Genomic DNA, 15,200 nt, shown 5'->3' with positions numbered 1-15,200 from the left:
AATGACGCGTCACAAACAGAAACCTGTTAAAATTAGAAATTTATTTTTACATGATACAAATTGTGTTTGGACTTCTGCTTTCTCACAATAAAAAGCACATTTCCATTCCAGACTGACTCGCCGTCATCATCATCATCATCATCATCATCATTTGCAGACAGGAAGTATTTACAGACACATTTACACAATGTTAGCAAACTGTACACAGTCAGTAGAAAATCAGCGTCATTACAACTGATCCTGGAGTTATTTTACACAAACCTTTAAACTTTCCCTTGTAAAAAACAAAAAAACAAAAACAAAATCAAAGATCAGGTGACATCATCGTCAGTGTTTAAGCCCCGCCACTCGTCTTAGAAATAAAGTAATAAAAGAAAAGAAGACAAAGTTTTTCTGAAGAAGCACCATTAAGTTTCATTCATCATCACACGCATGCAGAAGTTTATTCTGACCAAAGAACTACAACTACGGGTCAAACACAGGCTCAAAAAACACGCAAGGCAAAGAAGACATTCAGAGAAATATCAGAAGAAGAAGAAGAAGAAGAATCACAATAACACTGTTATATGAGATTAAACCAAAGAGCCGCCACATTTCAGAAGTCAGAGCAGGCAGCTAGCACTCAGCTAGCTAGCACGCAGCTAGCACACCTGATATTATATACATAGTAGTAATTTTAAAAATGCAGCTGTTCTGAACGTCTCTCTAAAATCCTGAAAAGCTCTGATAAAAAAGATTTAATTTGTTTTACGTTTTGATTCTTTGTGATGCTAGCGGTCTGTAGCATGTCATTAGCCTAACAGCCATAGCAGTCTTTCTTTGAATTACTGTCACAATATCAATTAAAATGCCAATGTCGTTTTCAAAGGTGGGAAGTAACGAAGTACAAACACTTCATTACTGCACTTCAGTACATTTTTCAGGTATTTTTACATGAGAATCTGTACTTTTACTTCAGTGCAGAATGGGAATACTTCTCTCACTTCTGGTGCTGCTAAGAATTGTGCTTTTCTTGTTTTCTGAAAATGTTTGAACATGACTGAGGCTGTTATGCTATTACGCTAATGACATGTTTGTTGTGATGCTAGCGGTTTGTAGCTCCGGGATGGTTGTGTTGGCTACTCTTGTTTTTTCTTCCCTGGTTCAGTAAAAGTTAAACATTAGAATTTATCTTCCCACGAGACACTGGGAACCAGGGTCAATGAGGCTCTGTCTGAGCAGACAGCGCCACCGAGCTGCAGGAGTGAAGGCACAGCCGGGATAAATAAGTATAAATAGGACTCACAGTATGTACACACAATAAGTTAGTGACTAGCTAACACACACACTCCCTCTTCAGCTCCTCCAGGGTTCTGATTGTTTTCATCAGCTCTTTTTTCAGCAGGTTCGACTTTGACGTTTTAAACGTTCAGTGTGACTCTGGGTTCTGGACTGGACCCGGTCAGGAGGAAGAACTGGATCAGGTCCTGAACAGAACCTCACTCCTATGCTGCTGCTGCGGCTCAGAAACCAGGGTCACACTGAAAACTGGTTTAAACGCTCCCTGATCCTGATCCTCTTATTGCGTCTTATTGGCATCTCCAGAGTCAGAGCGGCTGGTTTCAGTAGAAAAGGCAAAACATACAAAACAGCTCGTCTGTGATCAGAGTAGAAACTATTTAAATTGTGCTTTTATTTTTTTAGCTCACAGACAGCAGAACAGCAGGGAACTCTGGGAAACGTAGTGCAAGGCAGCAGGTGACAGCGATGTTCCCTGATCTGATTGGTTCGATTGTCGTTCTCCACCACAGTCGGTTCGTTTCCAGTTATTTTAACGTTAGTTCGACTCAACGCTAGCGAACGTTTCTCTGCTGCTGAGAAGGAATCTGAAAAACCTCCTGAGTCTGACTAGAAAAACCTCACACACACACACACACACACACACACACACACACACTCACACACACACACACACAGGAAGACGCGGTCGTCCAGTCGTTTCCACCGCTTCAGTCTCTGCAGGTCAAAGGTGGAGATCAGAGGTCAGTGACCTTGTTCTCCACCAGGGCGGCGACCTGCTGCAGCCGGTAGGCTAACTGCATCTTCTGACCAGAGCTGTCCTCCTCCAGAGACATGATGATCTGACAGAGACAGAGACGTTTCGTTTTTAGACGAGAAACATTTGACAAAACAAAACTATCGACACAGAGCTTGAGAGCTAGCTACCAGACACTGGATCTGCACGGCTAGCTAGGAATGGGCGATAACTATCGTACGCAGTTTAATGGAAACTCACTTCTCAGCAAACTCGACGTTCTCAACATTCTCGATATTCTTGAAGTATTTGACGTTATAAACGTACACAACGTTCTCGACATACACGACGTTTGCGATGTACGCAACGTTCTTAACGTACACGTTTTTAATGTTCTCGACGCACTCAACATACTTGACGTATTTCTATAACATTTAATCATTCTTTATCTCTGAGCTGTACATTTCATTTCATTAATCTGTTCACTTTACAGTAAATTTAAAACTGATATATTCACTCAGTCTGTTCCGTATGGGAAGTAAAGCCAGAGATGGAACGATAGAACCGAAGGGACTGTGGAACTCTCTGAACAGAACATAGAGACAGACTGAGCCAGAAACATGGAACAGAATCTTGATTTTTATCGTTATGGCGAAATTTATTGGGATCATTTTTTTTTTTAGCCCATATCACCCATCCATACTGCTAGCCGTTTGTAGCATATGTCCAATGTGATGCTAGTTGTTTTTTTAGCATATGTTCAATGTGATGCTAGCTGTTCATCTCTGCTCACAAAAAATGAATAAATAAATAAAGTTCATTAAAATTTTCAAATTACCTGGTCATAATATTTGTTGATGTACTTGTAGAGTTCATGGAGCGCAACTAGAGTGTTCATCTCTGAGGCGAAACTCTGCGGACAGACAGGTAGAAAGACAGACAGACAGGTAGACAGGTGGTTAGATGATGGTGATGTCATTGCTGCTGTTTCCTGACTCATGAATAGTTCAGTGAACTGACCCCAGACAGTTCGGTCAGAGTTGAGTTCATCTCCTGGTAACAGCCTGATGCAGCGCTGTGGATGTCACTGTAATACCTGCACACAACAATAACACAGCACATCACACAACAACACAACACAGTGCCAGTGTTTCTATGACAACTGCACAGCATGCTATTTTAGTTGATTAATATTCTGATAGTGCTTTAAGTTGACATGTTAAAAGTTGCTTCATGTTAATTATTAGAGCGTCAAGCTCTGGAGTCGGCCAGTTTAAGACGCCGTAGCACCAGGGCGCTTCTCACTGAGTCTCTGTTTCTACTTTAGCAGGAAGTGCTAACTTTAAACTACAGATAGTTTTTAACTAGTGTTTCTAGACCAAGTAAAACTAGACTGGTTCTAAATAACTGAGTCTTTTTCCTGAACATTGTCGTCATGTTTGGTTCACGGAGGAAAACGCTAGCAAGAGGAGAGAGCTAGCCAGAGGAGAGAGCTAGCAATAGGAGAGCTAGCAGGAGGAGAGAGCTAGCAAGAGGAGAGAGCTAGCAGGAGGAGAGAGCTAGCCAGAGGAGAGAGCTAGCAATAGGAGAGCTAGCAGGAGGAGAGAGCTAGCCAGAGGAGAGAACTAGCAAGAGGAGAGAGCTAGCCAGCTACACATGATAGAAAGAAACAACATGACAGCCCCTTTCCTATTGGTGGAAACATGCATCCATCAACCAATCAGGACATGATGTGTCAGTGGTTGCTAAGCAACAGTGAGACTATATTCAGTCTATAGAGACAGGAGACAGTTTAGAGACATTCAGACATTATTACTGGTTGGACACCTGATAGTTGTGGACATGGTCCTAAATAGTTTTAATGGAAATAGTTGTAAATAACTAAATGTGTTGATCAGCTTTAGAAATGTCCAGGTTAGATTTACATTCTAAGTTCTAGAAATGGTTGGTTCAACGTGTTTGTGGTTTTCTAATTTGTTCCTCCTGGATCTGATGGTTCTAGTCTGGTTTTAGCTCCAACGTGTTCACATGAAGAATGAAACCAAACCAGGACCAAGGTGAAGTAGAATCAGACTCTAGGACACTAGACCAGGGTCTCACCTCTCCACCAGCTGTTTGTATCGGGGGATCTCTCTGGCGTACAGCAGCTTGTTGACAGGAGAATCCTGATTGGACAAAAATAACTCATGAGGTCACACAACCCAAAGGGACAGACAGAGACAGAGACGGAGACGGAGACGGAGGGACAAGTCGTACCCGTCCCACTTTGTGCTCAGACGTGGTGCAGGAGTCGATGAAGGTCTGAGCGATGACGGACAGGACGGCGTCGATGCTGTCCGTCACCTGGACGTCCAGAACAAACTGAGGGTTCTTCAGGATGTTGACCCAGAACCTGAGGGGGAGACTGGAGAGGGACAGGCGGTGAGCTTCCTGTCATGGGGCGGAGCTACCAGGTGTCCAGATGTGTGTCTCACCTGTTAGTCTTCCAGATGTGGACGGTCTCCGGGTCGTCGATCTCGTGTTTTTCCGCCATGTCGTCCAGGAAGTCAAAGAAGAAGCGAACGGCGATCGGAGGAGGACGCTTCGTACTGAGGATCGCCACGAAGACGTCGTCCACAAACTTCTGCAGCGTCCCCTATGGAGAGACACACAGGTGAGACAGGACAGGTGAGACAGGACAGGTGAGACATTGACAGGTGAGCCCAGGTAAGTCCGTGTTACCTTCATGGACAGCAGCCTGGTCAGGTAAATCTCAGGTATGGCCTTGGCTCGTTCTCTCTCCCTCATGCTGCTCTTTCTGTGTTTGGGGATCTCAGGATCTTCACTGCTCTTCACCAGGTGCCACAGACGGAGCCCCTCCTCCTCCTCACCCTCCAGCATCGGGGTTTCTACGGCAACATACAGGGACTCGGTCACCATGACAACCACAGCCACAGTGGACACACAGTTCAACCTTTGGACATTTTATTTCTCCCGGACATCATCACATTCTACCACTGAGCTCATTATACGATCCAGAAGAAGATGGAGATTTACACATGGAACTCCCCAGGACCCCAGCCACCAAGGCTACATGCTACATAGCAATGCTAAGCTACCAGCCACCAAGGCTACATGCAACATAGCAATGCTAAGCTACCAGCCACCAAGGCTACATGCTACATAGCAATGCTAAGCTAACAGCCACCAAGGCTACATGCTACATAGCAATGCTAAGCTAACAGTCACCAAGGCTACATGCTACATAGCAATGCTAAGCTACAAGCCACCAAGGCTACATGCAACATAGCAATGCTAAGCTACAAGCCACCAAGGCTACATGCTACATAGCAATGCTAAGCTACCAGCCACCAAGGCTACATGCTACATAGCAATGCTAAGCTACCAGCCACCAAGGCTACATGCTACTTAGCAATGCTAAGCTAACAGCCACCAAGGACGCATAGAAATGCAAACACGAATACTGCAATAGCTTAAGCTAACAGCCACCAAGGCTACATGCTACATAGCAATCTTAAGCTAGCAGCCACCAAGGCTACGTACTACATATCAATGTTAAGCTAACAGCCACCAAGGCTACGTGCTACATAGCAATGCTAAGCTATCTTTCACTACTACTATGTGCTGCTTTCCCTCATTGTACCACTTAAATTCATTGTGTGCTTTTTTTGTATAGTATTTTATTGTGTATAGCTGCTATAGTTTCTAATTTTTATTGCTCCTGAACCAAAAAGCTGTTTTTCTTATATAACATCCACCAGAAACATCACAGCATATTAACCTTTAAATAACAACAACTCCAGATTGTCAGTGCGAAGAAGAACAAGGAAGTTAGGAAACGTTTACATTTAATAAATAAATCAATAAATAATAAACATTTGTTGTCAGTTGTTCTTTTTTGATTTGACGAAAAATTGAAGAAGACAGAAGAAGAAATTCTGGCACGTTGTTTGTTGTGTGTTTGTTAGCTGAGGCTAACTAGCTAGCACTAGCCATGTGATGCTTTGCGTGGGCTCAGTAGTTGAGGTGTGTTTGATCGTACTCTCTCCAGTCTGGAAAACCTGGTTGACTCCTCCTGAACTCTGAGAACGAGGAATCAGAGCCACCGTGGCTCCGTCTGGAACCTGGAGATGAGGAGAACCAAGACGTAAAGAAGGAGCTGAAATTTTGTTTATTTCGTGTAAACAGCAGACAAAATAATCACACATGAATGGACATAATGTACCAAAATAACACAAAATGAACATCAACTTAAAATTACATATTCTACATATCTGAAAAGGAGTGGGAGGAAGTACAGATGTAGTTTATCCTGCTCCTTCTTAACAGATTAATACTATTTGAATACATCGCTTCCTATCAGCATAATAATAATAACAATAATCTTTACATTATTATAAATAACATACAAACATAACCGAAGATAACACAAAAACAACAAAAAAGATAGTGATGCTAGCTGTTTGTAGCATGTGTCCAATGTGATGCTAGCTGTTTGTAGCATGTGTCCAATGCGATGCTAGCTGTTTGTAGCATGTGTCCAATGTGATGCTAGCTGTTTGTAGCATGGGTCCAATGTGATGCTAGCTGTTTGTAGCATGTAAAAATGTGATGCTAGCTTCATGTCCAATGTGATGCTAGCTGTTTGTAGCATGTGTCCAATGCGATGCTAGCTGTTTGTAGAATGTCAAAATGTGATGCTAGCTTCATGTCCAATGTGATGCTAGCTGTTTGTAGCATGTGTCCAATGCGATGCTAGCTGTTTGTAGCATGTCAAAATGTGATGCTAGCTTCATGTCCAATGTGATGCTAGTTACATGTCCTATGTGATGCTAGCTGTTTGTAGCATGTGTCCAATGTGATGCTAGCTGTTTGTAGCATGTCAAAATGTGATGCTAGCTTCATGTCCAATGTGATGCTAGCTGTTATGTGGTTGGTTCTAACCTTATAGTGCTGCAGCGTGTTGAGTCTCTTCCAGCGTCCCTGAACCACCGCCGTGACATCATCATCAGACAGAGTCAGGTGACCGGCCTGACCTGAACGCCACTCTGTTAATAAATGGAGAAACAATGTGAGCTGTCAGTCAAACCACAGACAGGTGAGACAGGTGAGGCAGGTGAGACAGGTGTGTACCAAGATCCAGGCTGTCTGCTGATGGTCTCTGAGAGAACGGAGCTCCTCTGTAGACCTGATCCAAGATCTTATCCTTCACCTGCACACAGACAGGTAGGTTAGAGGCAGGTAGACAGACAGGTAGGTAAACAGGTAGGCAGGTAGACAGGTAGATAAACAGACAGGCAGGTTAGAGGCAGACAGGTACCTGTGTGATGGTGTCGGTGTCGAGCACCTTAACAGGACACGGTTGGACCTCGACTCCATTCTTCACCAACACCGTCAGAGTCTGAGGGAGAGAGAGAGAGACAGGGAGAGGTGAGACAGGCAAGGCAGACAGGTGAGACAGACAGGTGAGACATGGGTTGCCTTGGTTACCATGGCGCAGTAATCGATGTCCTCCCGCAGCAGGTGACTGTCATTGAGCGTCCGTTTGGCTTTTCCTGTCACAGCGTCCACTGGCCCTTTGTCCACCTGATACTTTATGGCTCGGTAGAGCATGTAGAGAGGCTCCCCCGCCACCTCCTGAAAGACAGAGGGACAGAGGGACAGAGGGACAGAGGGACAGAGGACGGTGAATCTAAACTTCATTCATAACTGTATTTGTAAACTGGTGTTATCGGTTTGTGTTGTAGCCTGTGGGTCATTGTGGACTGATAGTTTGGTTTATGGGTCGTTGCTCCTCCTGTTCTGGCTGATCTAGGACACATTGTGCAAGTTGAACAGAATATTAATTTAAATAATATAAATACATGTATCAAAACCAGAAGCAACAAGTGTCTCATGAACACCAGCAACTTTAAACTTTCAGCAGTTTTTCTGCAACATGATGAACATGTAGCATCTTCTAGCTAACATGGGAGTGGGACTCTCCTCTCCAGGGATGCTGCTAACTCAGTGACGCTAATAAAATGCTATGTGTGGTCAGATGTTGAATCTAATTCCAGGTGTTTCCTCCTTGTTGCATCTTTAGAGGTGAATCCAGACAAACTTTAGACAAACGTTTGTTCTTAGACATATTGAAGGTTCACTTCCATCCATGCAGCAATAGAGCTAAGGAGGCTAAGCTAATTAAAAACTCACTGGCACCAAATCAGTCTGGTTACTACCATTAGCATTTGCACCATTAGCATTATGGTACCAGCATCAGCTGTGGGACAAGTAGAGAGATGTTACCTTGAGGAAGGAGTAGAGGCAAATGGACATCCAGTTGGTCAACATCTTCTCAACCACCGTCTCTGTCCTGGAAGACAGACATGGAGACAGGTGCAGACTCCTGAGACCTGAGACCTGTCTTCAGACCATAATCTACATCATGAACATCTGGTTTACGTACCGGCGCAGCATGAGTTTGGGGTTTTTGGCCACGTACTGTTGGACCAGGTCCTGGAGAAGACACTTCATGACCTCGGTGAAATATTCCAGTTTGTCGTGCAGAGCCATGGTGAGCAGACTGGCAACGTAACCCCGGTCTCTCTGAGAGAACCCCTGCTGGGCCTCCAGGGTGTGGATGAACTGGGAGAGACACACACACACAGTCAACACCTACAGGAGCTCACCTGGACCACCTGGACCACATCCACCACCCCCCACTCACCCGAGTGAGGAAGAGCCTGTTGTTGAGCAGGTTGTTGAGTTGCTGGAGACCCTGCTCCACAGTCTGCCTCCTGGACTCGGGCAGGTCCAGCTGGCGGCTCAGCGGCGCCGTCTGCTGGCCGGGGAAGAAGACTCTCTCTGCATACGTCTTGTAGTCCAGCAGGGGCAGCCCTGGTCCCCCAACATCACTGCTCAGATCCATCATCTCCGTCATCAGGTCTAGAGGAGACAAAAAGACTCTCTTAACACCTTCTAGCGCCCAGTCCACCACGACCACACTGAGGTCAAGAACTACACATGAAAATAAAAACATATAACCCTTTAAAATGAATCAGTTAAGACTTCCTTAAAAATGGTTCCACAACCTGTCTTCATACCTCACCTGTTCTGCTGGAGTGCCACAGGGCTCAATATTGGGTCCTACTTTATTCAGCATATTTGTCTAAAAATGCAACTGTATGCCAATGATACTGTGTTATACTGTCATGCTAATTCAAACCAAGAAGCTGCAGCAATAATTTCAGGAGTCATGGTGCCAGTGTCCCAGTGGCTCCAAAAACTGTTGTTTACTTTTTCAAATAAAAAAAAAACAAACAAAAAAAACAGTCTGTATGTTTTCACCCAACAGTCGACTATCAAGGTGGACGGAGAGAGACTTGATATGGTTGAACACTTTAATGTCTTTTTGCTGCCTGCTCTCTGTGTCCTATTTAATTTCTTTTCTGGTCACTGTTTTTTTCTTGACTTGTGCTGCTCTAACAATCGAATTTCCACAGTGGGGATCAGTAAAGTCTTATCTTATCCCATCTCATCTCATCTTCAGGTAATTTTCGATTCAAATCTTAATTTCAAGCAGCATATTAAAAAAGTCTCAAATATAATCAAATATAACTTCAAACATATGAGACCTTTCCTGACTACAGAGTCAGCAAAGACCAATATGCATGCAGTGATATTTACATACATTTCCTATTGTTACACCACATGGTCACATACGTCAGAGAGCGCCCTAAAACCAAGTCTCTCTTTAAGAGGACACTTAAAACTCTTGAAAAAAAACTACACATTATCATTATTGTAAAATTATTAATAAGTACAAAATGTTGGACCTTGATAGATACCTGTCTTAGATACCTGTCTTAGATACCTGTCTTAGATACCGGTCTTAGGACAGTGGATGAAATTTAGCAGCTGTGCTAACTCTGGCATATTTATACTGATGGTTTTTGCTGATATGTTGATTGTCCTAATCAATTAAATAAAGAAAAAAGGTTGAAAAAGCCCTTTGGAGAACCATTTATGGGGCCTAACAGAACAGTTCTTGATGGTCCTTTGAGGGACCTTTATGGGTTCTTTTGTAGAACCGTTTACTGGAAAGGGTTGTTCCATGTCATCACTCTAAAGAACTATTTTTGATTCCATTAGCACCATTATTTCTCAGGGTTAGCTCAGAGTTTACCCATGAGTTAAATTTACCGGTGAACTCTTTGCGGCACTGATCTCCTACGTTGATCTCCAGAGTTTCCAGCTGCAGCAAAACCTTCTTATAGTCTCTGAGAGCCTGTTTACTCTTCCTCCTGAGCACAGAACACAAGCAAACTCAACGTTAATGGAGCCAAACATCAAGTCACTCAAGTTTCTACTCTGAATAAAATCCAAAAAGCGTTTTAAAGAAGTCAACTGGACTTGTTCAGTTCTAAGAGACTGGAGGGAACCTGAGTTTCAATAGGAAACTCTGTGGATCAACTCAAAACACTACAAGTCCAGTTTCCTTTTTTAAAACATCTTTTGATATAAACCATGAGAACCTCCGAGAAATGATTGTGTATTACCTGTACATGAGGATGACGACCAGCACTGACAGGATGATGACGGCTGCTCCCGCCCCCAAACTGATCTGAGCAGCCAATGGGACGGGAGGCAGCAGAGAGTCGGTGTCGTACTGAACCAATCCCAAGTCCTTCTCCAGGTTTCCCATGACGACCTGAGAGACAGACGAGGACTTTAGAACTAGGGATGGGAACACTGGAACCAGGGAAACCAGTCACCAAGGCTACATGCTACATACCAATGCTAAGCTAACTCTCGCTCTAAGATGGCTGGATTGTGTTTAGTACCTGTAGTACCACCATTAGACCACTAGATGGAGGCACAGGGCTCAGTATTCCCTCCCCCCAGACTGATTCATACATCCAGATGCTAACATGCTACGTACCCTGAGGCTGGGCAGGTCATTGCTGTCGTCCACACTCCTGGGTTGAACCTCTGGGGGTTCACAGTACAGGTGAGTGCTGTCCAGAGTTTTCACGTCACACGCTTGGTCCCCGAGCCAGGCTTTCACCTCCTCTCTAGTCATGGCCGTGGTCAGGTCCTTACCCTGAGGGACACCATGAAAAGGGACGGGGTCAGAGGAGAGGTTTCCTCTAGGACCATCTGAGTGTCCGGTACTGTACCTCCACAGCGATCACTCCCCCGGGTTTGAAATGATACGGAGTCCCTGGAGCTTCTTTGTTCAGAGGATCTAAGTGTGGGTCCGGATAATAAGAGAAGCTTTTACCCTGAGGAGCACACGGGGAGAACGTTAGAACTGAGCCAGGATACAATCCTCCACAAATAAAACAACACGCTCTGTTCAGACCTTCCATTAATATCCATCCTGAATAGTCTGGTCTCACCTGGTCTCACCTTTTAACTAGATCTGTGTTCACACCTGGTGTCAATGAATTAAAATGTGTCTCCATTAACTCGTCCTCAGCCAGAACTGGAGATCTGGTCTCAGTCTGGGTGTAAATCAGCAGCAGCGCCACCATGTGGTCAGTGGAATACTGTATCAGCTGCTGTCTGTGATGGATCTCTACCTACCACTGGACCAGAACCAGGACCACATGGAAGGAGGGAAGTGGATGAATGAATGAGGTCAGTAGGAGGTCTACAATGGGACCAGGACTCTAAACCAAAGGAACCAGGTCACATGGTCTCAGACCGCATCCACATGCGGACTGACACCAGATCAGTGTTCACACCTGGACGTTAAACTGGTCTCTTGTTGATCAGATTCCTCAGGACAGATGTAAACGTGAGGCCTCACATTGTATTTGTCAGTTTCCAGGCGGACTGGTACCTTGATGCTCTCGTAGTGAACTCTGACGTTATCCAGCTGGAACCAGACGCCTTTAACCTTCACCTCTGGGCTCACTTTAGGGGTCAAGCAGCTCATTTCAGAGGACGACCTGACAGAGCAGCGCTCAGACGCCTGGAGAACAGAAGAAGAGACGGGTTGAATTAATTTCAGTATCACGGACACGGCTGCCTCTGATTGGCCGGTTCGTCTCACCGTCGTCATGGTGCTGTTGAAGACCAGCTGCTGCTTGGCCGTGAGGAGAGCCAATCGTCTCCTGCGTTTCACCCTCTGGACGTCCACAGGCTCCACCCACACCGCTATGACTGGCTGCTGCACCACGTCCAGGTTCCTGCCGGTCACCGTGACGACACGCCCCCCGCTGAGGACAGGAAGTCAATAATTAGTAATGAGTAATTAGGAGCCAGCGGTTATAACGATGACTGGTTGACCAGCGTTACTGCTCTAGTTGCCGCCACCACCATGACGAACTCAAGGATCTCATCAGCACATGGCTGTGTTATCCCACCGTCTCCATGGCGATAGTGGTGATAGTGAACACCCCCCCCAGCCAGGGATGCTTCAGGTTCTTTTAAGAATGAAGACATATAAACTTGAAAATGGAGCCTTTTTTATTTTTAAGGCATTTTGTGACGTGTTAGTTGAAGACGCTATCAGAGACGCTACATCTCTGCTCCTTTAATAAAATGCTAATGCTAATGCTAATGCATGTGTGGTCAGATGTTGAATCTTATTCCAGGTGTTTCCTCCTTGTTGCATCTTTAGAGGTGAAGTCCAGACAAACTTTAGACAAACGTTTGTTCTTAGACATGTTGAAGCTTCACTTCCATCCATGCAGCTATAGAGCTAAGGAGGCTAAGCTAATTAAAAACTCACTGGAACCAAGTGAAGCACCCAGATCAGTCTGGTTGCTACCGTTAGCATCATCCCAGTTTAAGGACACATCCCTACTCACACTGACAGTTACACTGTGCCATTATGTTTGGAAAAGTAAAGAAGTTTAGAAGAAGCAGCCTGACTATTAAACCCCCCCCCTAATCTGTAGGCGGAGCTCCTTCCCTCTAGTCTGTGGGCGGAGCTCCTCCCCTCTAGTCAGTGGGCGGAGCTCCTCCAGCTTTGACTCCATTGGTTCAATAAGAAGCTTCTCCAATGTCTCCAGGTTTATTTCATCCAGTGTTTTTAGTTCAGATCTTGTATTGATGATGTCTGAGTCTCCAGCTCATCCCAAACATTCTCTCTGGGTTCAGGTCTGGACTCTGGTCTGGATTCATGCTCCCTGAACCTCTTTCTCTATCTGAGCCCCATGAATCCTGGTATGGCCATAGCCTCAGGGAGAAGAAATGAGAAGCTCTTCATTGCATCAGTTGGTCCTAAATAACTTGTTAGATAATAAGATAATCACCATGAACTAATGCTCCACCAGGAGGCTCTGACCCATTAGCTCAGTTAGATCCAGGACATTTTTGGCCCGGTTTTGTATTTGATGTGTGTTAATTTCTCTTTCTGTGTTTATTTGTGGGGAGGAGCCAGTGTTGGTGATTGGTCCTTACGCGTAGAAGCTCTCTGCTGGGGCGGCGTCGGTGATGACGGGGTCGTCCAGGTATTGGAAGGTGAGGTTTGGGACGGTCCGCTCGGCTTTCCCAAACAAAACCCTGACGGGAACTTCCCCGGTCCGATTACTGGCGCCGGTCTGGCACACCAAGTGGGTTCCATTCACCTCCTCCACACTGAGGGGGGGCGAGAAGAAAACTGAGGCCAGTTCTTTCACATCGGGTCAGAGTCAGGTCCTGGCGGGTCGGTACTCACATGTAGCAGGGCTGAGGGCCCAGGAAGGCGCTCAGATCCGACGTCTGTCCGGTCAGCAGCTGGCGCCCTCTGATGGTCAGCCGGGTTCCTCCAGAGATCGGACCTTTATCTGGAACCAGATCCAGGAGCTGAGGATCCTGAACACAGATCAGATCAGATTTAGAACCAGTGGCGACTGAAGCAACGTTTAAGGGTTAATGCCTTTAATGACAGTTACCTCCAGTCACCACTAGATGGCGTCCATTTATCACCTTTAGTTTAGTCACAATCCAGAACAAGGTTCAAACATTTTATCGTCCTACAACCAATCGCAGCCATTTAAACTGAACTGAACAGGGCTCAGATCCAGGTATCTGGACTGTCAGGTGGTTCAGAGACTGATGATGCCTCAAAAAAACGAATGCACGGCACCACACAGAGTGATGAAGACATGGGACAGTTACACATATAACAAATAAAATAGTTTTTAAAGAGAGTTTAAAGAAATACGTGATGTCACAGAACAACCCTCAACCCAAAACCTTTCTGACTGGTTCTGACTCTGAGCTCTAATGAACCGGCCACAGACTAGTTTTAGATAAACTGTAAATATCTTTTCTTATTGCTGTTACTGGAAATTAAAACAACGTCCTCATAGATGGACACTGGGATGATTTCATTATTTATAAAATAAGAAAATCACCAACGTGCAACCAAACATAAAACTGTTCATTCCTGAAAATGGCAACAAAACCAGAATCGCGAACAAAAAGTCATATCAAACTACAAACGTCAATAAAATAAATGAATAAGTTTGTCTGATTGTCTGTACAATGAATCTGCCATCATGTTTTTACTGACTGGTGCACTGATCCTTTGCTACCACTAGATGGCAGACTTAAGTCAGAATCGGAAAAAAACTTTATTTATCCCTGAGGTTTAATTAGCAGAGTGAAGAAGTGTAAGAAAATAAAAACACAAAGGTGGATGGGCAACGTCGAGCCTGTGAGATGAATAATGGTAAATATAATAAATAAATAAAACAAAAATGTACAATAGCAGATTCAGTAAAATGTCCACTAATGAGAACAATGGGTTTAAATGAAGCAGAATAAGCTTAATGTCCCCATATGAGGACGCTGGGTCTCAGGAGGTTAATGTCTTGGTTTTAAATCCGTTACAATGTGTAATGTTGACTTGTGATTGTGTAGCTGTTAATGGATCAAACTAAATAAATAAAGGAATGAATTAATCACGTGATGACGATGTGATGCCAGAGGAATCAGAGTCCAGATGTTCCACATGTTTCCTCTTTAGTTTTTTTAGCTGCTTCTTCATCTCCACCGTTCTCAAACTGATTGATTTGGATGAATAAAGAACGGATGAGGTTAACTGAGGGGGTTTGGAGACATTTGTTCTAAGTGAAGCAGGAAGTAGAAACAAAAATGAGCCCGACTGGTAAAAAGAGGAACAGCGCCACCTGGTGTTTGGGCAGAGTTGTTACTGACGTCCCCATTTAAGACAGAATATTTAAAGGATTCTCTGTATGAATAA

At 44.5% G+C, this 15,200-nt stretch overlaps 1 protein-coding gene across 2 annotated transcripts in view; it reads right to left on the bottom strand.

Annotated features, from left to right (window-relative positions):
* Window positions 1-20: 20 nt before the first annotated feature.
* plxnb3 (plexin B3) overlaps window positions 21-15,200 on the bottom strand; it is a 51,159-nt gene continuing 35,979 nt past the window's right edge. For both annotated transcript variants that reach the window (XM_047585584.1, XM_047585575.1), the window contains 23 exons: window positions 13,668-13,804; window positions 13,412-13,588; window positions 12,057-12,222; window positions 11,844-11,975; window positions 11,176-11,280; window positions 10,938-11,099; window positions 10,555-10,706; window positions 10,199-10,299; window positions 8,724-8,941; window positions 8,463-8,641; window positions 8,303-8,369; window positions 7,505-7,651; window positions 7,335-7,415; window positions 7,148-7,226; window positions 6,959-7,062; window positions 6,057-6,138; window positions 4,736-4,902; window positions 4,489-4,649; window positions 4,271-4,418; window positions 4,115-4,179; window positions 3,035-3,110; window positions 2,853-2,927; window positions 21-2,120 (listed from right to left, as the gene is read on the bottom strand). In XM_047585584.1, coding sequence (XP_047441540.1) covers window positions 2,016-2,120; window positions 2,853-2,927; window positions 3,035-3,110; window positions 4,115-4,179; window positions 4,271-4,418; window positions 4,489-4,649; window positions 4,736-4,902; window positions 6,057-6,138; window positions 6,959-7,062; window positions 7,148-7,226; window positions 7,335-7,415; window positions 7,505-7,651; window positions 8,303-8,369; window positions 8,463-8,641; window positions 8,724-8,941; window positions 10,199-10,299; window positions 10,555-10,706; window positions 10,938-11,099; window positions 11,176-11,280; window positions 11,844-11,975; window positions 12,057-12,222; window positions 13,412-13,588; window positions 13,668-13,804 — 2,886 coding nt within the window. In that variant the 3' untranslated portion in view covers window positions 21-2,015. The remainder of the gene's footprint in view (window positions 2,121-2,852; window positions 2,928-3,034; window positions 3,111-4,114; window positions 4,180-4,270; window positions 4,419-4,488; window positions 4,650-4,735; window positions 4,903-6,056; window positions 6,139-6,958; window positions 7,063-7,147; window positions 7,227-7,334; window positions 7,416-7,504; window positions 7,652-8,302; window positions 8,370-8,462; window positions 8,642-8,723; window positions 8,942-10,198; window positions 10,300-10,554; window positions 10,707-10,937; window positions 11,100-11,175; window positions 11,281-11,843; window positions 11,976-12,056; window positions 12,223-13,411; window positions 13,589-13,667; window positions 13,805-15,200) is intronic.

The sequence above is a fragment of the Mugil cephalus genome, chromosome 1, assembly GCF_022458985.1.
Source record: "Mugil cephalus isolate CIBA_MC_2020 chromosome 1, CIBA_Mcephalus_1.1, whole genome shotgun sequence".
In the NCBI taxonomy this organism is placed as follows: Eukaryota; Metazoa; Chordata; class Actinopteri; order Mugiliformes; family Mugilidae; genus Mugil; species Mugil cephalus.
The sequence above is the reverse complement of the archived record's forward strand: the minus strand, read 5'-3'. Positions and strand labels throughout refer to the sequence as shown.